General features: G+C 40.5%; 1 protein-coding gene across 11 annotated transcripts in view; it reads left to right on the top strand.

Moving 5' to 3' along the window:
• The window catches only part of IKZF1 (IKAROS family zinc finger 1), a 68,741-nt gene extending 43,656 nt beyond the window's left edge, over window positions 1–25,085 (top strand). For 5 of the 11 annotated variants that reach the window (XM_076330289.1, XM_076330292.1, XM_076330288.1 and 2 more), the window contains exons 4-8: window positions 6,335–6,595; window positions 12,370–12,537; window positions 14,602–14,727; window positions 19,198–19,332; window positions 23,574–25,085. In XM_076330289.1, the coding sequence (XP_076186404.1) occupies window positions 6,335–6,595; window positions 12,370–12,537; window positions 14,602–14,727; window positions 19,198–19,332; window positions 23,574–24,280 (1,397 nt within the window). In that variant the 3' untranslated portion in view covers window positions 24,281–25,085. Of the gene's footprint in view, window positions 1–4,159; window positions 4,220–6,334; window positions 6,596–12,369; window positions 12,538–14,601; window positions 14,728–19,197; window positions 19,333–23,573 lie in introns of all 11 variants that reach the window. The other 6 variants (XM_076330300.1, XM_076330293.1, XM_076330298.1 and 3 more) reach the window with 6 other exon arrangements.
• The last annotated feature ends 317 nt before the right edge of the window (window positions 25,086–25,402 follow it).

The following is a 25,402-nucleotide window of genomic DNA, read 5'->3' as shown; positions in this document are numbered from 1 at the left end:
TGCTCTTCTTTCTGTTATTTTTGTTTCCCTTTAAAAAGCCAGCTGAGAGCCTCTCATTAAGAAGTCTTCATTTTTTTCTGTTGCCCCCTCTTCGCCATGTTGCAGCCTGTGGTAAAGACTTCAGCTCTCTCAAGCAAAACAATAAGGTGCCAACACTGAGTCGCCACGCTGCCTCGCCGGCCTCAGACGTTCACCTCCCACTGTGCTAGTGGTCTCTCTGTCCTGTGACACAGTGAATGCTGGGCCCTCTTTTTAACAGAAGCCCGACATAACAGCTTGTGCAACGTGGGCTGCATACAGCCCTTTTAGTTTATTGATGTGTTTCCTTTTGTCCATAGCAGTTAAGTTGCATTGTAGGCTCTAACTTTTTAGGCAATTCTGAGCTGCCTCTAACTTTCAGCATTTTACACACGCAGACACCACAAATGCTTGATTAACTGGGCAATGCAGTGCTATATGTAGAAAGGAGAGGGCAAAAGAGTAATTTTTAAGACCACATGGATGCATCCGATTTTCTATAGCTGAATAGTTAGTTTGAATCAGTCCCACCTATGCCGTGTTGTGTCTTCTGAATTTTACTGAAGAAGGGCTGAGGCCATTGCATAACTAAGTATGGTTGCTCTGCCCAGACCTTTTGTTGGCCTTTTTTACATCTACATGATTCTTCATGTCACTTCAGAAGCTCATAAGGGAAAGATACCATTAATGGAAACATAAGTTAAAGAATTGGTCTTTGTTGTTGTCAAGCCTAGCCAGTGAATACGGACTCCTTAAATATTCTGCAGACAAACTTGCTTGTGTACCTTACATTTCTGAGAATGGCAACCTCCACCTGCAGCGCTCTTATGGGGTGAGAACAGAGCTGATGCCACAGTAAATGACCACAATGTAAAAAGAAAAGGGGGAAGGTTTGGATTTCAGGTCATAGCCAAGTGCTAGAATTTGGTGCACTGTAACAAAACAGAATAACTGTTATGTCTTGTATCAGAAATAACAGGTGGTATTGCTGGCAATATTCTGTTTTCTGGGTTTTGCACCTATGTAAACAGGAAGAGATCCTGGCTGCTGTTGTTGACACATGTTGGCACACTGAGGTGATTTATTTTGGTCTGATAGGCTTTTTTCATCTTATTCTGCCTTTTTAGCAACATTTTCTATAATTTATTAGAAAGGATGGTGTTAAAGGTTTTCTCCTCCTCACCATAACAGTGCTAATCCACTGTTCAAATCAGCCAGGTATCGTTGCAGCTTCATCTGTCTGCTGCTTGAATAGTTATGGTGCCTTCATGAAAAACTCCTGTTGGACTTTAAAGCTACCATTTAAACATAACTAACATCAACAAAATACTTCTGACTTGTCTTGGAATAACAAATGAGCCATTCAGACGAAAAATTACATGCACCCAAATTACTTGAAGCAACTTGAAGAGAGGTCTTTTCTTTGCTGTTAGCTACAAAGTATGAGCAAGACATTGCATGGACCAAAAATCAGATTGTCGTGGTTATTTTCAAAGAAAGGCTAAAGGATAACTTCTTAAAGGCAGGTATATGCCACAAGATTCAGTTAAGTACCTGCTGGGATAAAAGTACTAAAGATGCTCAAATCCCATTAAAAAGCAAAGGGAGTTAGGGAACCCTATTGTTAAAATGCCCCAGAAGCTTCAGTGTGATTTATCATTCTCTGTTACTCTCTAAATTCCTTTGATAGCCAGGTCTTATGCTTTTTTCTTCTTTAAAAATCCCACCGGAGAAGAATATAACTCAGGAGGTGAATGCCCCCTTCCAAATGGGATTTTGACCCAGGTACTTAGACCTGTGCCAGTGCCAAAGTCTCACAAAACTGAAAGGATTTTACATCTGGGAGGGAGTCCCATAGCTATAAGAGAAGGTAAATTGGCAATGGATTGAAAACAAATTACTAATTCTTCACATGCCTTTTTTTCCAGCTGCTTATTTCTCTGTCCCTTAAAAGCCACCCTCCACATCCTGTTTCCCAGGAGGTCCGTTTGGTTTCTCCTTTCTCCCCACTACCGACTCTTTCATTCATTGCGAAGTGCCTCCCTTCCCTCTCCACATTGCTCAAGTCTTTCCAGGGAAGCGTGACTCTGTCACCTCGCCCTCCATCCTGCCTTCCCGACTGTCCCAGCCTGAATCTTGTGCAGAGCCAGCTACGCTGCTCTTCAGTAATAAATCATATCATCACACCTTTCCCCTTTGACATGTCAGTTCTTTTTTTTTTTCCAAAGACTTGCATAAACCACCTTTAACCATAGAATACAGAACAGTCTTTGTAACATAAATTTCAAATGCTCTTCAGAAAATTCTGAGTGAAGCTCCTAGTAAAAATCAGAGAGCACGAGAGACCCACCCAGTGCCCTGCTTTTGGGTAACTTTTCCACACTCCGGGTAGGTAAAAAGGGAGCGGGGGAGAACTGTCAGTTCAGTGACACTGGTGCACTCCACACTCCTTGCACAAAAAAAGGGGTTTGGATTAAACTCCCCTGAATTGCTGTGTACAAAGAGAGTAAAATACAGAGCCTTTTAAGGTCATCTCCAACCAAATTGAAGTAAATTAATTAATGAGTAATGTCTTAATGGTTTTAGAAGAGCCAATGAGAAATTATTGCCATGAATTATTGTAGAGCTAATTAATGTCTGCATGTATGTGTACACAGACATGGATGTACACAGAAATTATTTCTACAAAGACTAGATTGGGTAACTGTTTAAGAAAGCTGTACAAATGCTGATATGTTCTTGATCAGCGCATCTGAAAAGTCTGATTCCCAGGTATTTGTCGTATCATCAGTGCTCCAAGAGTGATTTTCACCACTATAGCAAGGGAGGGACAGGAACCTCTATTCACAAAAGAAATAGAAAACACTGTTGATTTTTATTTTCAGTCTAAGTCTCCAGGAAAAAAAAAAAATGTATAGCCTGCCTTCCCATTTCTCATTCAGATTTAATAAAAATCCTTAGTATTTCTACTGGAGCTATTTCTCTCTCCTGTTGTGTCTCCTACATCAGTGGGGCTTTTTTCACTAGTTTTCATTTGGAAAACAGGTTTGCAAAAAGTGCTAAGTTGGAACATGAAGAGATTTTGTTTGTTAATTAGACCTATAAAATCTCCGTGAGGAGCCAGGGCGAGGCGGGTGGCCTCACCGTCTATCAGCTCTCACTGGCAAAGTGAGCTCCGCACCTGAACTGAGCCCCTGCCGTGAGCTGCGCTGCCAAATGGATGCGCTTGTAAGGGCATCCTGGATTCTTGGCCTCGTCTGCGTGGGGACATTCATTGAGCAGCACAGCTCAATGCCCCTATGTCCAGGGGCATAGCTGCGGGGAGCTTTAGTGGAGATTGACTGGATCAATATCCCTATCATTTCTTATGTCAAGTAATGAACTCCATCATTAATTGTATCAGTGTGCCCCATGGCATGTTAATTTGCACGTGGCTACTCATAATATGCAGGGTATAGTGTGTTTGTGCAGCTACTTTTGTGTAGATACATTGTGAGGACAAGCCTTAGACATGCAAACAAAAAATATGCCAATATACACAATAATATATATATAAAATGGAACTCCCTCTTCTTCCATTGCATAAGACCAGCAGGCATGAGAAGAAAACAATGCAATTTCACTTTTTATAGCTGCAGTGACTAGAAAGAAGGACGTATAAAGAAGAGATCTCTGGCACACAAAGAGGGCATGTTGGCAAAAAACAAATCCTGAGAGGAAGCTTGCACCATAGGGGCCCGCAGTTTCCCTGGGGGCGGGAGAAGGCTGTGTTAGGTGCTCTGCTCCCATTGACCCTTTCGAGACACTTTAGCAGAAGTTCCTCTTGACTTCAGCAGGAGTTAACCTGCGAGCAAAGGGAATACCCAGGAGAGGTTATGCATTTAGAAAACATGATAAAACTTGTTGGACGCTTTGAAAGAAAAGGGCATTTTTACAAATGGAAATTGTTTTGGGCAGGTCAGGATTCCCCTGCCAACTGTCCTGCTGCTGTTCCTGCTTCATCCTAAGCTGCTTGTGTTGCTTCTGTGATGATAGTTCTCTTTCTCCTAGGTATTCCTCTTATAGCAATAATGCCATCTTCTTTTACATTTACTGCTAGCAGTACCACAAACCAGCATCCTGTTTGCCTTCTTTATTGCAGCTGCATACGGGGCAGAAGGCTTTAGGGACTTTCATGCAATAATTCCCAAATCTTTTTCCCGTAAGTATACTGCAAACTCAGCTCACTACAGAGCATTTCCATCTAGTTCCGACTTTTATGATTTTTGTTTGTGTCATGTCAGTTCTCAGTAATGTACATTTGTCTGCATATGCTACCAAAGGGCTTAAGTAGTCTGATCTTTTTGCTTCGTTCACATGTATTTTGTTTTAACTTAGCATAAAGCCTACTTCAAAAGCCACCTTCTCCAAATCCCTGGCAGGCAAGGAGCCTGTAATTGTTTTGTATAAATATAATTACATTCAGATTATTATTCTTATGATTAAGAGAAAAAAAACTGGTGTGTGAATTATGGAAAATCTATCATGTGCTCAAGCCAAATAGTCCTATTGCTTCCGTGCACCATGGTGAAAACAGCAGTACGGGGTTGTAGTCCACTAAATTTGCAGAATAGTGTAGATCACTTCTGTTTAGCCAATCCTACCATCTTTGTAAATCACTGTTTGGTCATTGATTTTTTTTTTCCATATCTCTACATTATTCCCCTGTTTAGGGTATACATTTTAAAGGAAAAACTGCTATTTATGATGTGCACTCATTCTGTCTTGCATACGATTTCTATTAAAAATGCAGTATTTGAAAAATCATTAAAACACCTAGATTGGTAGACTTTATAAAAGGTGTCCAGTCAAGCAGTGTTCAGAAATGTGAACACTTTACGCTCAACGTGTTTCCCAGTAGGATTTTGAGTCAGATACTCCTGTCAGTCACATCCATGCAACCCCCCTGGGACACCTGGGAGGTTGCAGGGTGTAGCAGAGCAGAGTTTGTCAAACCTTTCAATTTCAAATGAATGTCAAGGTATTTCATCTCTTGAGGTAATTATTGCCCAGAGATTAATTATGTCATTGCTACACCACCACTTATGAATAAGGCTACCGTGAAACTACTGTTCCACAAAAGGAGAAGACCTGGTCTTTACTGGGTGAAACAGACCCCTTGTGTACTCAACTAGCCACTAAAATAAATGTTTTCCTTTTTGGGGTGGGGTGGGGTGAAGGAAGGGGTTTTTCACTGAAAGGAAAGTAAGATTTGGGGCAATGAAATGGTCTTTTTCAGCCTAATGAAGAACTATTTTTTCACCAAAATCATCAGATTAGAAAAGAGGGAAATAACTGTAAAGATGTTTTATTTTACACAAACATCATACAGTCCTGTGGAGAGAAGAGGAATGAATGCTGGCATTAACTGATCTGAATCTTGGCCTTTTTCCATAACATTTAGGTTTGCTGTGTTCATATTAGATCAAATTTACCAACCTACATGTTATCACATGTAGTGAGGCTATGCCAAATTTATACCTGAATTATTCTTCTAGCTGCAAGCGATTGTAACCTATGGGATTATAACACAAAGGGCTTATCCAATAAAGCAAAACAGTTCTCCCACCCACCTTTGTTGATTTGACTGGTTTTTAATAGTAGCTCATGGCTGTAGAGATCCTCTCCTCTTACTCAGCGATCCTAATCCTGCTGTCCTAAAACCACAATTATGATTCCTATAATTTCCTGTAATGATAGTTCTTGCTTTTAAATTCTTCCTTCCATCCTTTCCCACCCTGGTTTCTTTACCAGTGTTTGTACTCTTTGCTTTCCCGTTGTCCTTGCTTACCCCATAGAATTGCAAACCAAATATTTGGATTCAGTAAAACCCTCGGGATCTTCCTGCCAAGTGGAGAATGTTGCATTTTCAGTTCATTTTCATCCATTGTCTTTGATGAGTTACTTTCACAATTGTTTTGGACAAATCCATGTGAAGTGGATTCATTTAAAGTTTCATTCCAATTAGCCTGAATTGTCAAAATGAACATTACAACTGCAAAAATCTCAAAGTGACCTAGGAACAGACTTGTAATGTGGTTTGGGTTCCCAGCTCCCTGGATGCCTTGTATTTGTCTTACTGATATTCACTGTTCATTGCTCCATGTGTTACAAACTCATTGCATTGCCCATAGAAATGTAGTCGTGTTTGTAGCTTTTGTTATTTAGGTATATTGTACATGCTGTTTAGAAGTTATCTCCTATGATGTGATTGTTTCTTTGCCACCGTATTTATTCTGTAACAAAACTGAGTGGCATCCTGTATTGTTTTTTTCAGCCAGTAATATTAAAATAGAGACTCAGAGTGATGAAGAGAATGGGCGTGCCTGTGAAATGAATGGGGAAGAATGTGCGGAGGATTTACGAATGATTGATACCTCGGGAGAGAAAATGAATGGCTCGCACAATGGCCCAGGCAGCAAAGCTATGTCAGGAGTTGGAGGCATTCGACTTCCTAACGGAAAGCTAAAATGTGATATCTGTGGGATAATTTGCATCGGTCCCAATGTGCTCATGGTTCACAAACGAAGCCACACTGGTAAGGCCTGCCATAGTTTTTCCTTTAGTTGACACGAATTGGCCACATTTGAGGAACTAAGACTTATTTTCTGTATCATGCACATGTTCCCTCTTGTAAGATAATGCAGCATCGGTGGGCATTTGGAACTCGGTTATTTTGTTATGCCATTTTGGACAGCACAGGAATTGAGATTTCTTCTTGATGGAAGTCCATCTATTGGGCTAGAAATTGTGCAGTTTGTTTGGTTTGAAGCTACATGAAAAACTCAAATTTTTAAAAAAAAGTAAAGGAGTCTGTTTAATTTCTAAGAAATTTCTAAGAATTGCTGAAGAAAAACCCATTTGTGGCTAACTCTGAAATCAACCCAGTTCTAATGTTTCCAACAATGCAACAAAGCTCATTATGGATCAGTGATTATGAAAGTGATTGGCAAAATAAATGTTAAGGGAATTGTACTGGCAGTCTTAGTAAAAAAGGGGTTAATTTTATGTCAAATGTTTCATGAAGTAAAAACAAGTATTGTCACTGGTCAAGTCTGGACTAAACGGTTTCCACTGGGACACTAAAAGGGACATGTAAAGATATTGTGCTCCATAGGGATGGCTTTTCATTATACAGTGCTGTGAATCTTCTTGCCTCAATTTTCTAATTCTAAATAGTCTCAAAGAGTGCAAAAAATGAAGAGGCTGAAACAAATGAAGAAGTAAAGACCAGGGTGAGTCTCATCTTACCTGATATAAGCTGTCTAAAAATTAGGCTTCCAATCTGAACTCTAAGGTCATCCATAGTTGAAGGAGAAGAACTGAACTGTACTATTGTGCTACGCAAGTTACTTTGAAAATAAATAAATAAGGTATTTGGCATTTTTGCATGAATATTCAAATAAGAGGGAATTTTTAAATATTTTTAAGGTAAGCACGACCTGTCCGATGTTTAGATTCCGCTGAAATAGTCGTGCTAGTGAACACATAGATACTTTCTTCCTCCACATCCCCCCAACCATGCTTAAATGCTTTCCCCAGAATTACTAAGGAGTGAGATTAGCAAAGTGTTTTCAGAGTTTAATGGAGAGGATCCATGAAAAGACCCCAAGTGTCATCCATCCCCCGGTGCTGATGTCTGTCATTGTAACTGTGGCTGTTCAAGCTCTGGAAGGGTGTCATCTGTTAGCCTAACGTGGGTTAGCCACGTTCAGAAGCAGTGCTGGTGATAGTTGGCTACTTCAAAGTGCTCTTCAATTCAATATGATAAATCCCGCTGTCAGGGAAGAGCAGATAATTATCTCTATTGGAAAAGCCACAACTAGTTCTCAGAAGAGAGGCTCCAGCCTACTTCCTAGATATAATAAAGTGCTTGTTGGTCGATTGTTTCCTTTTTCTTTTTTAATTGAATGTTAATGTGATCCTTTAAACGTTGATAAAATGTATATGGAAAATGACTTGGACATGAGGCCTTTTAAACAGACCCATGGGCTTGAAAAGGATGCTGCAGCAGTTGAAATAAAATGTTGTAACTTAAAATGCATTTAGAGGTAGAAGTCTTTGTGCTTGTTTAAGGAGGCTGCTGTTTTATTAAAAGTATGCTGTTGCTGCTTCGGAGGAGCTGTTTCCAGTCCCTGAGGGTCAGAGGCAGTGTTTGCACCAGGGCTGAATGGCCTGTGTGGGGACACACCTGATTTTAGGGAGGCGGTGAGCAGAGCTGCCTTTGTTTCTAGTGCACTGGTTGGTACCCGGCAGGCTGAGTCTCTGGAGGATGAACTGGGCTGCCTGTTCCCTGTGGCAGCGCCCCCGGGGGCCGCCTCACTGGTTTCCCTGGCACAGACCTCCAGCTGCCCAAACTCCCTGCCTGGCAGAGAGACTCACGCGCCTGCCAAGGGTGCTCGGGGCACTACCACGCAAGGGCTGTCACTCCCAGACTTCTCCGCCCTTTGCAGAGCCCTCCCCTTGCCAACGGGACCCTCTTTTTAATCAGAGAACATAGTTAAAACCTACAGTGGAAGCATCCCATGAGCTGCACTTCGCTCAGCAGGACCTCCTTCTTTTACACTTAATAAAACTAAAGGGTGTGAAGCTGCGCTCCTGAGTCCTTCCATGGAAAGAAAGCCTTTGCTTGCCCTCCCGCCTCGCCCTCGACTCCTCTTCTGAGCAGCCTCTTTAGGTGAGCTCAGGTGGCTTTTCAGGGGCTGGCAAGGGAGTGGAGGCTCGGAGCTGGTAGTCTAAATTAAAGGGACGTCATGGGGAAACAGTGTTGACTGCTTTTCCTTTCAGCTGCGCTGTGAAAATTAAAGTAGAAATGGGATATACTATTACAGACATTTAACTGACTACGGCGAAGCCCATTTCAATACATGCCCGGTGAAGGAATAAGACTCGCAAATGAATTACTTTGCTGCTAATTCATGTAAAACCTGCATATGCAGTGAGGTTTCCTTAAATAAATATTTGATAAGTGAACAAAACTCTAGCACACTAAAGTGCCAAAATAAAATGACTGCCCAACCTGATAAAAGGCATAATTGCTTTTAATGAATACACCTGCCAAGTGCAGATATGCAGAGCAGCACCTGATATTCCTGCCCCCTCCTGTCTGCAAGCAGCTGTACAGCACTGACTGCTTCCTAGCACCTTACCTGTTGCTCCCGTCTGCAGAGCAAGTCCCACTCACAGATGCCCAACTCTCCTCACTCTCCTTCCCCAAGGCTTTCAGTACGTTGATTTTTCTCCAGCTTGCTGCTGTCTTGCTTGGTGTTTAGGAAAAATGAGATCTAGAAAGGAGAGAGAAACTCCCTCCTGCTCCCTGGTGCTGAGAACTCGGGGTATAGATTCAGGCTTCGCTTGCTCAGTGTGCACCTATGTGTGTGCATGTGTGCATATGCATATATGTGCATGTATATGTGTGTGTGCATAGGTATATATATTCCATTTTTCTATGTACACTTCTTTAACTTAAGTCACCAGTTAGTTCAGTTATGTCTTGTTAGTTGGATCTGAATGTCTCAAATTTATTTAGAGAACTAATGCCCATTGAAGAATGAGCATTAAAAAAAAAAGAGAAGAAAGAGAGCTATGCATGCCTCTGAGTATTAGGTGATTTTGTCATTATATTGTTTAAGAAATGAGAAAGATTTCAATTAAGATGATAACTATTCTTCACTGAATAAGTAGTCCAGGGCCCGTGCTCCCACTAAGGCTTGCAAATCACTGCAATGGTGGTTGATTCAATTCAGGGTCCCATTGCAGTTTTTGCTCCTGGGCCCATATTCGTCCATAGCTACACACCGCGCGGTGAAATCTGCCCAGGGTAGACATGTCCTGTTCAGAACTGGCGACAAAATAACACACAAAGCTGACTGTTTCAAGATGCATTATGTGTTTTTTCTTTCTGTCCTGTCCCTTCCCCATTTTGGGGGGATAGCGCCACACCCAGTAACCTTCCATCAGCGACCGTCTCCATCCTAGCAGGGCTGGGAGCTTTGCTGGGCTCACAAGGCAGGCGTTCCCCACCCCAGTAGTTGCAGCATGGATGACCAAGGGCTGGCCAAGCTACACGTAGTTTCAGGGTCTTTTGGTGGTGGTGTCTTTTCCCTTGTACAGCAACGTGAGTGCAGGTTCCCTTACATTTGATCCCACTGTAAGTTTTGTAGAAATACTTGGTATGCAGCAGTCTCGTCTGAAATGCTCCATCCGTCTGTCTTCTCCACCCAGTGCAAGATTTCACCCTGTAATTGCAAGAGCTGTAGGCTGGAGATACATTTCATTCTTACTTTGCTTTCCATCTCATTCCTGGAGTACTTTTACGATCCTCGTTTTCTCCTCTTATGCTCCTCTGAGTAAAAATAACAGAGATGAATGCTAGAAAAGCTGTTTAGTAAGAATTAACCATTTCTTCTGAATTTGTGTCCCCCATGACAAACTGACTTCTTCATTACTGTTTCAGTCCATTTCTGAAAAATACCTTCCACGCTGAGTAACTGCCCCAAAGATTAAGAGGTAAAGCAGACAGACTCTTACCCGTTTTCTTTTTCCCCTAACAACTACTGTGCATGGCTTATGAAGTACATTGCAAAATCCTGTAAGGCTAACGCTGGCATTTTTGTGGGCCGCCCCAGTTGAAGCAGTTGCGGATATAGTTCAGATGAATACAGTTACCTGCCCGACAAAGAAAGTGAGCTCGTTTGGCTTGACAGGGACTATGCTGACCTGCTTGAAGCTGTTCGACCGATGGAAATATCTTGCCATAAAGTAGATTCATTTTACTGTTTGCTGAATGCTAAAGCTGCCAGCCCTGATTTTGTAGATTTTGCAGATTTTTGGGTTGGGACTGTGCTGCTGTCTAATTGATTTTCAGCTGTTCTACTGCACTACCCAAAAGTCAAAAATGATCACGCTGCACATATATGCGCACGTATGGACATACAAGTCGGTCCTAGATGTGCAAAATAATGCATGATGGTTAAGTAAGAGAGAAGAAAGAAATTGTTTAACTTGGTGGGTTTTTTTTTTTTGTATTTTAACTTCAGCACTGAAATTTTAAATTCAATATTATTGTTATTGTTTTCTTTAACTATTGTTAAAGAAAATCAAAACTAAGAACAGGTCATCTCTGGGCTGTTTCTAATACTGTCGATGCATTATAATTACTAGAGCAGATTACATTTATGCCTAAGAGAAACAGAATTCAGCAAATGAGTTTCAAAGGCTGGTTTGACTTAGTCGAAGGCTACAGAGAAACGGGCATGCAGGAGTGGTTCCCGTTGATGGAGTGCTCTCATGTATAAATTTTCCGTTACTCCTATCTGGTACAACTGGAAACTTATTATATTTCCCACTGACTTAAGACAAGGCCTCATCTATCTTAAATTTTAAAAAAATAGCTAAGCGAATAAATGAGCATATTGATTTTAAACAGCACTAAAAAGCAAACAAGAGCCGTATTAATTTTTGCAAAGGCTAGTTGATTCGCTTCCTTGATAACAGGCCCCAGTTCAGACAAACCACTGCTATGCCTCTTCAAGTTTTATCCTGCGTCCGTCCAAAGTGTAGACCAGCAGAGCCCATTTGTGCAGCTCCTCTGTTCATACCTTACCTAGAGAAGGGTCGGGACTTTGGCAGGGAAGTACAGGGCTTCCTTTGCACTATCTTAACTTATGTGATTTTAGTCTCTCTCTTTCTCTCTCTTTCTCTGTCTCTTTCCTGATTTGGCTGCTTAGGGACAGACAGGTAATGGAGAAGAAATTGAAAGGGAAAATACAGGGAAAATGTAAATGAAAAGAAGTTATTATAACCATTATAATGAAGTGCCTTTCATTTAAATATAAGAATGTAACGCTGAAATGAACTTGTGATCCTGAAATGCATTTTTAATGAGTTTCCTTTTTATTTTGCTGCTTCAGTGGCATATTTTAAAGACCCTTTGAAAAAAGCCACATTAAAAACCCCACCAAATGCCACAACATGCAAAATTGGATATTGGTTTATTCCAAAACTGCTGATCAGGAAGAGTGGCTCTTCAACACAAAATGTTGCAGTCACTTTATTTAAATGAGTTTGAATTTGCATTGTGATGTGCCATTCTGATTTAGAAAAAAAAAATTAGATTTTCAGATCAAATTGACCCAGCCAGTGAAGCATTAAGAAACTGGCAGGTTTAGTCTGAAAGCCTCATGTTATATCAAACCTGCAGCCGGTGGAAGTCACAGAGCAGCAGTGAGAAAACAACTTTCTCACTGAAATCTTTCTCTTGTTACCACATAAGATTTTTTGTTCTCACATATTTTCTCCTTCTCCCCATAGGAGAACGCCCTTTCCAGTGCAATCAGTGCGGAGCCTCCTTTACACAGAAGGGCAACCTTCTGCGCCACATAAAGTTGCACTCGGGTGAAAAGCCCTTCAAGTGTCACCTGTGTAACTACGCCTGCCGTCGCAGGGATGCCCTCACGGGACACCTGAGGACTCACTCGGGTAAGTGAAGGTGTGGGACTGTCCAGGGGCACTTGTCACCACACCCGTTGAGGAGACAGGGGCGTTGGCGGCCACCAAGCCTGAGAGGTCTTCTCACCCTGTGGAGGCGAGTAGCCCCATGTTGGGGTTAACCAAGCTGTGAGCTGGCCGCAGTGTTTTAGCAGCAAAGAAATGACTAAACTCATCTCACACTCATGTTCCTTCACCAGAAGCACTGTTTTTTTTCCTGTACTTCTTGGCTGATTAAAAGTTTCTGTATTAGGGTTTCATCTTACGAGCCTCATGTGAGTAATCCATTTCATGGAACTACGAACATGAATTAAAGCTGATGAATGTTTTAGAGTTTGGATGGCATTTATCCACATATAGAGATAATATAAGGTCTAAACACAGTAGGTTTTAAGTCACGAAGTCTCAAAAACCTCCAGTCTGGTAGTCATTCTCAACCTAAGGAGTGAATACCACCTACAGTATTTAGCAGCAGTTATTTGTTGCACCTTGTTACTACAATTACTTTGAAAGAGAAAGGGTGGGAAGGAGGGAGAGGGTGGGAGAGAGAAAGATAATAGTCTTCCAAAAAAGAGGACTCTGCTAGAGTTTTTCAATGTTTTGTCTCAACAGTAATATAGAGATCTGAATAAATATTTTTGAATAGCTGCGCTTTTCCATTACCACGAACCTCTCATTGTTTGACAGAAGCCATAGTCACATACCTTTTGTGAAGCAAAACCAATTTAGCATCTTTAAAGTGCCTTTAAAAGCAGAGTGTTGTCTCATCTAGTTTCCCAAGCTAAGCTGGAAATGCAAACTGTTATTTGGATAAGAGACCTGCAAAACACATTTCTGGAACTGACACTTGTAACTTTACTTGCAAAAGTTGGCTTTGGGACCAAGTTCTGGGTAGCAGAAGGGGAGCTCTCAAAGTGACATTTTTGCATTGCACAAAACTAAGAAAATTCTTCTCCAGCACACACATTAAATAATAAGATCCCTAGTGTTGGTCCCAGATGTCCAAAATAATTTCCACTTCTCCTGTTTGGTCCTGGTCTGATTCAGGAAAGCACATCTTTAAAATACTATTTTGCCTCCCTCTCCCTTACTGTTACTGATTTTCATGGCTGCAGAATTTTAAACATAATTTTTCATATACACATGAAATTACACCTAGACACTTTTGGCAAACTCTGAGGATTCCGTAGCTAAAGAGACAATGGATAAACTGTAGATTTTTTATTAATTCCTGCAATTGGCAAATTGACATCAATACATTATAAAACAAGTTGGATGTCTGAGTCTGGTTTTTGTCTGAGAATTTGTAAATAAAATTAGAATCATAGAATCATAGAATCATAGAATAGTTTGGGTTGGAAGGGACCTCTAAAGGTCAATTCAGAAATTAAGCTGTGTAACCATCTAAAATTAAGAAAAGACATATAAGGTGACAGTTTTGTCATGCTAAGACAGAAAATTCAGGTCCAGAAGTCCGTGAAACCGTATTGTTACTGCAAAATGCCTGGAACTGCCTACATCTGGATTGGTGTAATACAGAAAACATTTTGTCACACCATTTCTCTTGAATTTCCAGCAGCAGAGGGCAAGAAAACATATGAAATCTAACATTGTCCTAAAAGGGTTGAACTGGTTCTGGTTACATCAGAACTGACATCCAGCCGTGGGCAGGTGTCTCTACCTACACCACCAGTTCCCCTGTTGGCAGGCTCTGTGGGAACTAGGCATTAAAGCAGCTATGCTCAGACCTTTGAAGGTGTCTTCGTTTCTAACTTGTGTAGATGCCATTTTTGAAGATTTAATGTCGCAGTCCTTATCTGATGTGAATCATCTGAAATTGGCTTGCAGCACCCACAGAATTGGCCTGTTGATGTAAAGATATACAACTAGTTTTCCATTAGTTTGGGGGTTTTTTTTAAATTTACAAAATCTTTCTTCAGTTCACCACAGCATGCGTTTATTTTGGGAGTGGGCTTTTTTCCTGTTGTTCTTACCATTATTAATATGCTGTTGAATACCTCATCTGAATCTCTCAATTAATTGTGTTTTCTCCAGTTGGCAAACCCCATAAGTGTGGATACTGTGGTCGCAGCTATAAGCAGCGCAGCTCTTTGGAAGAACATAAAGAACGCTGTCATAACTACCTGCAAACCATGAATATCTCAAGCAGCCTTTATTCAGGTAATAAACGTGTCCGTTTGGGGATTAATGCTGTCCTGCCACGTATGCAGAAAAAGGAGTGTAAAAGGAACAGTAGTACCATTTGTGGCATCTTTTGCATTGGGGAGGCACACACACCCCCCAGATGTATGATATTGCATCTGGATTTATTCTATATTTGATAAATATTTGGCTGTTGTCTCGTTTTGTTTAGCTCATACGAAAAGCCGAAGTAAAACTCAGGCACGTAGCAAAACACTTGTAAGACCTGGAAAATTTCAGTTCACCATCTCAAGACAGTACGACTACATCGTCTCACCACCTTTCCCTTTTGCTTGGAGTCCTATATCGCAGTACTCTTGTGGATGTATTCTTAATAAAGACTTAATATCAGTGTTCTAGGTAGGGCTGCAGAATCTTCTGCATTGCACATCTCCTGCCCTTCCCAGGCACAGCTTAAGGGGCTTACTTGACCACTGCGACCAACTCATCTAACAAGGATGAGCCATCTGTCTTTGATCTCACTCTTCCAAGAAAGAGGATGTGAAGGCAGAGGCATTTAATTTAGCCAGTTTGACTGAGACAGTCCAGAAAGGCTAATAATTTGTTGACAGCCTTCTTCCCAACTTCCCCTTTAAAAGAAAACTGGGGGGAGGTGAGGAGCTGTTGTGCTTCTCTGAGAGACCAGTCTTATGATGAAGGTAAAGTCCATTTCTTGGAGACTATCAATTCTAAAGCTATGCCCAGAAATAGAGCAAATGGATATTGGGGTTTGGAATATTTTTAACAAAGATCCTAAAGATCCATATGGGATTGATCGCAGTAAATAGCCATACAAAATCCCCTTGCATGTGCAGTTTTAGATAGAGAATGTAAGATCCAGCTTCTGTGGTGGAGTTTAAGCCCATCCAGTAAGTTACATTTCTTGCATACCTTTTTGATCCTGTCAGTATATGTTATTTGGTTTGTCAAATGACAAAAATGGAAGGTTCTCTCTGACCTATTTGCAATGATGCCTCGTTTAATATTTTATATCTGGACAGAACCTGAATATGTTTTTACATGCTATCAAATAACGTAAACTGTATGCACATAATGATAGCAGTGAATACAGCTGAGATGCTTCTGGCAGACAGCGTATTAGAGCAGCGCCCCTTCTAATTTTATTGAGGGGCTGGAGAATGTATAAATAGAAAAGCTCAACATGATATACAGTAGGCAACAATACTTATTGCTCAAAGAGGTGATAGGATTTAGAAGCAAATATTCTGTCTTGGGATTTGACTTTTCGGTGTCTGGCACATGGATTTGGATGCCTGCACACAGAACATGAAAATCTGCATGAATGAGGAGCTGAACTACTGCTAAAGTCTTAGTAAGCAAAACCGTCCGGATGAAACCGATATAAGGAATCATAAACTTTAATAAGAAATAATACAATTTTAGAGATGGACCTTTGTTTATAGCAAATCATGACAGGAGAGTTTACACTAGCTTAGGACTGAATATCTAATATCTCAGTGGGATGAAAATTTGGGGAATTCTTGAATGCTTGGAAGAATTAGTTCTTCCTTGCATATACTGAAAACATCATATAAATCTGTATTTGATATATAATAGGAGTGCTTTTGCAAATTAGAAAATAATATTCAAGGAATAACTTCTGGGTTTAGACCTTGTATCCTGCCAAAAAATCCACTCTTAAAATAAAAAATTTTAGTACTCAGTTAATAAATCAATTCCTTATGTTTCTAAAAATAAAACTTTCCTGCTTTTTTCCTAGTATTTTGCACTCTAAACAATCTATTCTGCTTCACTGCAAACGTACCATTTTGCCATGTTTACATTTTTTATTTCCCTTATAAACTCAAAGATGAAAACGTACAATGAAACAGTTGAGAATGAGTGAGTGTCCTTCTCGGATTTTTAGTGCATTCTACATTATAGCTAGAAAAGCAAGTAGTTACGCTACCACTGTTCTTATAATATTTCATGGTGTGATATGGAGCTATTAGAGTCATAATTCAGGCCCTTTTTTTTTCCCCAGACTCAAAAAAGTTGGTACAAAAATCAGCTAGGATATCTAATTTGGCATTCTGCTACAGTGGGATTGTTTTTTACAGCATTTTTAAAATACTTTGTGCTGTATACATAGAAAAAATGTCAGTTGAAAGGACCTAAACTGGTAAAAGCTTTCCATTAGCTTGTAAATCTAACAAATATAATTGGGAAATTACTTAAATATGGGAAAGATCCAGCAAAGAGGAGTAAGGAGGGGAACACGAGATTGTATTTACATTTTAACTTTTGTTTGCTTTCTTTAAGAGAAGGAGATTCAGCATGAAATTAGGAACTTGATGAATTTAATGGCAAAATTCTTATTTTAGAGGACTAGAATCTCTGTCCATGTGAAGTTCTTCTCTTAGAGATACTAATTGGAGTTTTGCATTTGAGTTGAGTGGAAGTGTGCTGAAGTCTTACCAGGCCTATATAAAATAACAATAGAAATAGTTTATGAAGTTTAAAAAGGGTCAATTACAATTTCTTCCATCACTGGCGGATTTTCATTTGGAAAGATAATTTTTTTTATTTCAGTTCACAGACACCAAATTACAGAAAAGTAGTTATCAGATTGGTGGCAAATATCAGGGGGTGTCAGTTGTGAAGGCTGGAAATTAGTACATGGTTAAATTTGCTCAATTTTGGGGGCGGGGTATAGCAGTTTTAAAAGTTGCAGTTTGAAAGTTGAATACATAACTTACCCTCTCTTGAATTGATTAGAAATGGAACGTTATATCCTAAACAGGTATTTCTTGATCATTTCAACTTCTAATTAAAAACTCAATCTTTTGTTTCCCTGTCGAACGGGCTGCTTTAAAACATTCTCTGTAAATCTCTTCCTAAAGGGGTATCTGGAAGCCTTAGCCAGCACAAGATGCTTGCTAGTGTGTGCTTGTTTGATGACAACCAGATACCATCAATGCCCTTTACTATCCTGCATCTTCATGACCAAATTCGGCTCATATCTTGTGTTGGTCACAATCTTTAGCATCTTATGGGGCTGGGCATAATTCCATGAGACTCCCTGTTGCTGTTGCTGTCGCTGCGGTATGTGCTGCTGCAGCAGGGACTCAAGAACCAGTTGTGTACTCTTCCGCTTGGTCTTGCGGGTTGTTGCTGTCTAGGACACTTCACCTGCTTTTTCCAGTTGTCCACCAGACCCTGATTTCGCATCTTTCAGGAACAATGAAACTTTCACAATCATCCTTTTGTAGCAGTGGTATATTGCCAAAATAACATTGCATAGGAACGGCGTGTTCTCAACTATTGAGAAACACCCAGGTACCAGAGAAATGGGTTCTGTGAACCCGTCTCATAGCTGAAAGGAATAAATCCAGTGATAAAAAATTCTCAGCAGGCACAGAAGGCAAAATGTAGTGGAGCGGCGCACGTAATTGAAATAGCTTGCAGAACCAAAGTCTAAAAAATCATCTTTTGCTTCTCCCTTCAATAGCAACTCACAAGTTCAGGTACAATATCCATATCCTAGTAGCAGGTAAAAGTAAAATTAACCCCTTTCTCTCCTGCCTCTGACCCCCCTCGCCAAAAAAAAAGAAAAAACCAAAACCCAGCTGTGCTGTGATCTCACTGCGTATCACCTTTCCTTTAGATGCTGGAAGTCAGAAATACCTTTCCATACATTTTTCGTAGTCATTGTTTTGACAGTGCATTTTCATACATCCCTTCTGTTTCTGCAGGAAAGTGCTGAAGTAGTGAAAGGGAAATAGTCTCCCTTTCCTAGAGCCTCACAGCTAAGCTCCTTTCTAATCCTACAGTGTCTCAGCAGCAGCAGGAAGTTGGGAAACACGTTTGAGTGTTGGAAGTCAGTGCTCCACTATAAATGTGACTTTAGCAACTCAGGTTAAATTGCCATTTAAAGTCTAAAATTGCATCAAGGAAGTTTAGCAATATTTACTAGGGGAAAAGGGGAGAAGGGAGGGTGTAGCTTGCAAATACATCTTCCACTGCTGGAGTTGAGAAGTTTGTCCATTGTTCCTGCTAAAGAAGCAATGACCATACAGGTGGTTCCGCTGGGGGAGGTGCAGAGGGACAGGTGGGAGTGACAGTGGGAGGGTGAAAAGAAGAACTGCTTCGTGTCCAGTATAATGGTAGGACGTAATTTATTCATGGAAATGCCGAGTGGCTGTAGAACAAGGGTGGAGTGATTATGTTACATACAGGCAGACGCCTCGCAGTTGCAATCTCATTTTCGTATCCTAAACAAGGGAAACATGAACATGTACATAGATTAATCAGCGTGAGGGACTTTGTTACCAGGAGTCGGAATCGTCCTGTGTCTGCAGCGGTGAGCTCCTCCTTCCAGCTGGTTGGGAGCTAAAAGTCATTAGCTGAGAAACAATAACCTGAAGACAATAGTTCCATTAAAATGGAACAAGCGTGCCTAACCCTTCTGATGTCATTTGATTTCAGTCATAAAAGAGGAAACTAACCAGAGTGAAATGGCTGAAGACCTGTGCAAGATAGGGTCAGAAAGATCCCTCGTGCTGGATAGACTAGCAAGTAACGTCGCCAAACGTAAGAGCTCTATGCCTCAGAAATTTGTTGGTAAGAGTTAAACGTTTGCTGTCTCCTAAAAAATAAAACAAAACAAAACCCAAAAAACATCTCACAGGATTTTTACTTTTGCTTTATGATTTTACTTGTTTTACTAAATTAGCAATATCTATCTCTATAGAAGCAGATACAGCAATGTGTTGGGGGAAAAAAAAAAACCAACCAAACTTCTCCCGCATACATTTCTGCATGTTTAATTTTCCACATCTGGAGATCGATTTTAAGTCTTTTTCCTGTCTTTTTCTAATGCTTATGAACCAGATCATTACAAGATCTGGACAGGCTCTTGAAGTTGCCTTAAGAACCTAAAGATAGGAATAGAAGTTTCCTATTGAAAAAGCATTTGACCACACTTTCAGGGTTATTTTATTAATTTCTTGGACGACATCCAGATCTGAGCATATTAGTGTTTGTGAAAGCATTTGTGAATAGTTGAGCATAGGCTGGATAATGTTCTTCACCCCTTCATAAAGTCTGTATACTTTTACAGCCCAAAATGAGAATGGAAATAAACATACATAGGTCTGAGAATAATACCTAAATGAAAAGATCTTTGGGTACATTCTATAAATGACGCAAAAAGTTCATGCCCATTTGCACCTAGTAGGCATGTTTTTGTCTTAGCAATGAAAAAATGGAGGCTACACCTATATTGTTCTGTTTGGTAAGCCTGTACCAAGTAGTGGTTAGATCCGTTCTGTAATAGTGAGAGCCACAGACAATATTTTGTCAGCTATGTAGAGTTAGTCTTAAATGAATAAAAACATGGGAGATCAGAGCACAGCATATACTCATATCTAGTTAGATTCTTTTATAATTCTCTGCACATTCATTTATAATATTAGTCTGTAGGAGGCAATCAGAGAAAACTGAAGTCTTTGAAAAAACCCACACATTAAGGAGGTCTTCAGTCAAAAGTCAAGGCAAAAAAAGACCAGTTTATGGGACAGAAATTCCAAATATACTTTATTCAATGAGGACACAAGGGTGAAAGGAAAGTTAGTATTTCTGAGACAAGGGAAGGGGACTCTCAGCTACGTCAGGAGGGGCAACAAAGGTTTGAAATGAAATTCCAAGATTGTCTTCAAGTCCAAAGGCAACAATCCCAGGAGGTAGTCAATGATAAGAAATGCTTATGCTTATAAAAGGACAAAAGTTGTAGTAGAGGTAGTTACAAAAAATATATCAACTATGTGAGGCAAACCTGATTCGTTTAGACACTCTAGTAACTGATTGCATTAGGCAAAATACTAATTCTGTGGAAGACCAGGAAGACCAGAAGTGTTAAAATTTAAAAGGTACTAGCGAGTATCCTATATGCGATGTATACGTGGGTGTGGATTAGTTTTTCATTCTCCTTTTCTCTCTTCACCCTGCATAACAGTAAAGACAGCCACTTTAACTATGAGTTTTAGGAGGGCGGAGTTTCCTGTCAGTTAGTTATTCAGGGTGCGGTGTAGGAAGACAACCTACTGACAGCAGATATTTATGGAAATTTGCTAACCTTCAAAAGGATGAACTTTTCTGACAAGAAAATGCCCCCAAATCCTTTCCTTTCCAATCCTCACCTGCTGCTTCATGTAATAGGTAAATTCCTGATTAACACAAGGTTGGGCCAGCTGGTCAGGAGAGCTTTTGGGTAATAAAACATGTTTATTGCTCCTGTAGATTACCATGTCATCCCAATCCCCGTGCTGAATTCCAGGGAGAAGGAGCAAATGGCATCCTTCGCATAAGGGAGAGACTGTCTGCTGCTTTGCTCATTGTTCTCAAGGCTAAATTCATTACCTTTCAAAAGTGAGATTGTTCACCAAATTAAGCCAGTTATCTGTAAAATTCTCTATCTATTCCAAACTGGCATAGCTCCTAGACCCGAGAGCAGAACTGGGCCATCCAAACTAGAGAGTGAGAACTGCAGGCGAGGTTGACACACATTTATCATGTTAAAACAATAGGCAGCAAAGAAAAGAGAAGGGGTTAAAAAAAAAAAAAAAAAGAAAAGAAAAAAGTGCCCACCATGCACTGCATGCATTTTTACTATTTAGGTAGCTGCTGCAGAACCCTAAGCAGTGCAAACCATTAGCAGTTTAATTTACTTATGCTCTAATAACCACAGAAATAAGCTATTATTTTTAATGAGTGCAAGTATTGTCTGCATTGCCCACATACAGAAATGATACCTGCCTACCTCAAGTTTGTGTCTGTTTCAGACAGTTCTGCTTGGAAACAAATTTTTCTTATGAGCACTTGATCCTCTCAGTCCACCTACCAACTGGTTGTGCTACATAAAGCAAATACTACCCAAGAAACAGCTATTAAAATCATGCCTTCTGGATGCCCAGAATTTTGTGTATAATGAAGACCAGTCCAACTTTTCAGTGATATACAGTGCACATGGAATACAAACTATTTTGATCTCATTTTTTCCTCCTTGAGTTAAGGGTATACATTCGTATTAGGACAGGTTTTCTATACATCATTCAAGAGTCTTTCACGACGTCTATTTGGAATCTTAAGCCTCAAACTCTGCCTGAAAACTATAGCATTAGAGTGGGTAAATCTGGAAAAAAAAATGCACCCCAGCAGAGGGGTGCTCAAATTGGCAGAATAATAGGGAAAGGAAACAAGAGGAAGTTGACGCTTGTGCAGCACAGCTAGAAGGTGTCTGTACCCTACATCCCTTATAGGAACTTACGCAATGCTCAGAGTGTTTCTTTCTCTGCTTGCAGAGCATGGACAAACTAGTATGAAACCTTATCTTGTGGGAAATGTAGACAGCAGGACTTTCTACACTTTAGCCTCATCATTGCAATAGTGTCATGCTAGAACTTTTCTGGGCTCTTCACTGACTTTGAATAGTCAATTTGACTAGAAACCGGGTGGGAAATTGTTGATAAATTAATTTGCAGATCTTCTGGTAAATTTTCCATGCCCCTATTAGCATTTCTTTTAGATAAATTAGGACTTTCCAAGGCCTACCAGCAAATGTCATGCTGATTAGGAAATGGTGACAGCACCTCATAGAGATATTTGTGGCTTTCAATGAATTTCCCAAGATCTGCAGAGCTAGAAAATCTATCCGGACTATAAACAATGTGTTATTCGTAGTCCCTAGGATTCTGTGGGAATTTTCTACCCCTTAACGTTTGCACAAATTTATTAGGAGCCTGATAATAACATTGATGGTTTACACTGTTTGAGAAGACTGTTCAGGTTCATAAAATCAGCATCTGTGCATTTAAATGGTTTCTCCCACTCCTAACTTTTACCATCTATGTTTTGCTTAGTCCTGTCTGTCCAGGAATTTTGAGAAATTGTAGTGAAATTCAGCATTCAATACTAGGGTATCCAGCTAGAGATACATCAGTGCAGCCCGATTTTAAAAAAATTGAGTCCCCCCTTACTTTTGGCATCCCAAATCAGAGTCAAAGTTACAAGTAACAAGTAATCTTGCACTATATAGGGCTTTTTAACTCGTAGGAAAAATATATTCCAACTACAAATGCACTTAATTTTTTCCATGGTTCTTGGCTGCTCCTATAGATCATAACCTTTGACACAAAATTTTTAGGAACATGAGTAGCTTCTGGTAATGTGTCTAACATGGCTTATTTAAAAAACAAGGGGGGGTGGGGTGGGAGGTGGCAATATGAAAAGTTAAGTTTTTGTTGATTTTTCTCTGAAATGACATATGACCACATTACCAATGTGGGTTATTTGTAAGAAACTGAAGATCTAAAACTAAAACATACAATTTCCAGTCTAAAATAGTAATATTTTAGGGAAAAAATATTGATAATTTGCTTCATGCTCTGAAGCACGAAGGCCAGGCTCACTGTAACTGTGCTGGTACACTGTCTCCACTAACCACAAAGGCATACCTCAGCTCACTGTAGGAGGCAGATGAGGGAGTCCAGTTAGAAAGGAGAAAGAGAGGATGAAGCACTCGATCTGTAGCTCCCACGAGTCCCCATATAGTTACTTCCAGGGTCTGTTTTCATCCATTTGCTTTTCCAAAGACCTCAAATTATTTTGCAGGTTAAAAAAAAACCACCAACCAACCATTTTTCTGACCTGCTATGTTAGAGAACTATGAATTCACCTCAGGTGAATTTCAGAGGTGGATTTGATCAACTCTTTTCTTCCATGTTGCTGTTTTATTAATCCATGATGTTCAATTCCTTAATTATGTAGAAATCGACCCTCTAACTCCTGACTGTTTTTCACTGCAGGTGAGAAATGTCTGCCCGATCTTCCATACGATGCCACCACCAACTATGAGAAGGAGAATGAGATAATGCAGACGCACGTTATAGACCAGGCCATTAATAACGCCATCAGTTACCTGGGGGCAGAGTCCTTGCGTCCCCTTGTCCAGACACCACCAGGTGGTTCTGAGGTGGTGCCCGTCATCAGCCCCATGTATCAGCTCCACAAACCTCTCGGGGACAATCAGGCTCGCTCCAACCATACAGCTCAGGACAGCGCAGTGGAAAACTTGTTGCTGCTTTCCAAAGCCAAATCTGTCTCCTCCGAACGAGATGCCTCCCCCAGCAACAGCTGCCAAGACTCAACAGATACAGAGAGCAATAACGAGGAACGCAGCGGTTTAATTTACCTGACAAACCACATAGGTCCCCCTGCAAGAAATGGCATCTCTATAAAAGAAGAAAACAGGCAATATGATGTCTTGAGGGCAGGTACTGACAATTCCCAGGATGCTTTCAAAGTGATCAGCAGCAATGGGGAGCAAGTGAAAGTTTACAAGTGCGAACACTGTCGAGTCCTTTTCTTGGATCACGTGATGTACACGATCCATATGGGCTGCCACGGGTTCCGCGATCCTTTTGAATGCAACATGTGTGGCTACCATAGCCAGGACAGGTACGAATTCTCTTCCCACATAACTCGAGGGGAGCACCGTTTCCACATGAGTTAAAACTCCTCCGGCACAGATCTAGCCTCAACAGCTGCGTTACTGGAGCTGCACGAGCCACGACAACAACAAAGCACAAGTGAGCTGGACAGTAAAAGTAACAAGAGAATCAAAAGTTCAGCTATCTTCTCCCACAAGAAAATATTTTTCCTTTTGGTAGCATGCATTGCAACTCAGTTTTCTAAAATGAGTACTAAAGTTTTTACTGAAAATGTTTGATCACCAAAAACCTTTAGTAATGTAAGTAGCAGCTTTTGTAGTCACATAGCTGAAAGTCCTTCCCTTAACTGATGCTTCTTGCAAACCTCCCTTGCCAAAACTGTTAACCATGCGCAGGATGCACCATGCAGACGAGGACGCAACAGGCAGGAGTGGCCAAGCTTTCCCTCTTAACACCCTGAGCGTAGGGCTCTCACACCAGCTGTATGTTTTTTGACTTCCTGGTATTATTTGACTCTTTTGGGAAGATTAAATTCAACTAAAGATGGAGGGGCTCATCTCAGATGACTTCACAGACAGCTGCGGGGGGACGGGACCCCCCCCAGCCAGAGGGTTCTGAGTTGCTTTGGTGGTAAAAAGTAGAACGTTTCCACCTGCAAGGGTGCTGCTGGTATTGACATCACAGCGTGCCTTGCTTGTGTCACTAGGCAGGCGAGCAGGTGTGTGACAGGTAGAAGAAGCACCCTTGTAATATACTCTGTGAAGTATGAACTGTGTTTAATGTATAGAAAAAAGGTATGGTTGGCTTTTCTTTGAATAAATGTTTTCCCTCACTATCCAATAAAACCCCACTTTTCGTTAAGCAAACACTCCTCTCTCTGCACAAACAAGTTACAATGTATTTAATTTTTCTTTCTTTCTTTTTTAAGTTTTAGTTATTTAGAGAGGTATGATGTACAGTTGAGAAAAGCACTAGCTAGAAATACGTGGGGGGGGAAGTCTCCTTATACACATTTTTCATCTTTTTAAACTACCTGGAAAATATCCAAGCGTCCCTTTCTTACATGTGAAAAAAAAATCCCATTTTGCTTGCACAGAAGATGTCCTCTTGTAGATTTTGTGGCTCTACTCGCAAGCGTGGCACTTAATAAAGCACTGAGCTGAATTAAGCCAGCCAGTCGAAAT

Source organism: Aptenodytes patagonicus, chromosome 2, assembly GCF_965638725.1.
Source record: "Aptenodytes patagonicus chromosome 2, bAptPat1.pri.cur, whole genome shotgun sequence".
In the NCBI taxonomy this organism is placed as follows: Eukaryota; Metazoa; Chordata; class Aves; order Sphenisciformes; family Spheniscidae; genus Aptenodytes; species Aptenodytes patagonicus.
This window is presented reverse-complemented; position numbering and strand designations above follow the sequence as displayed.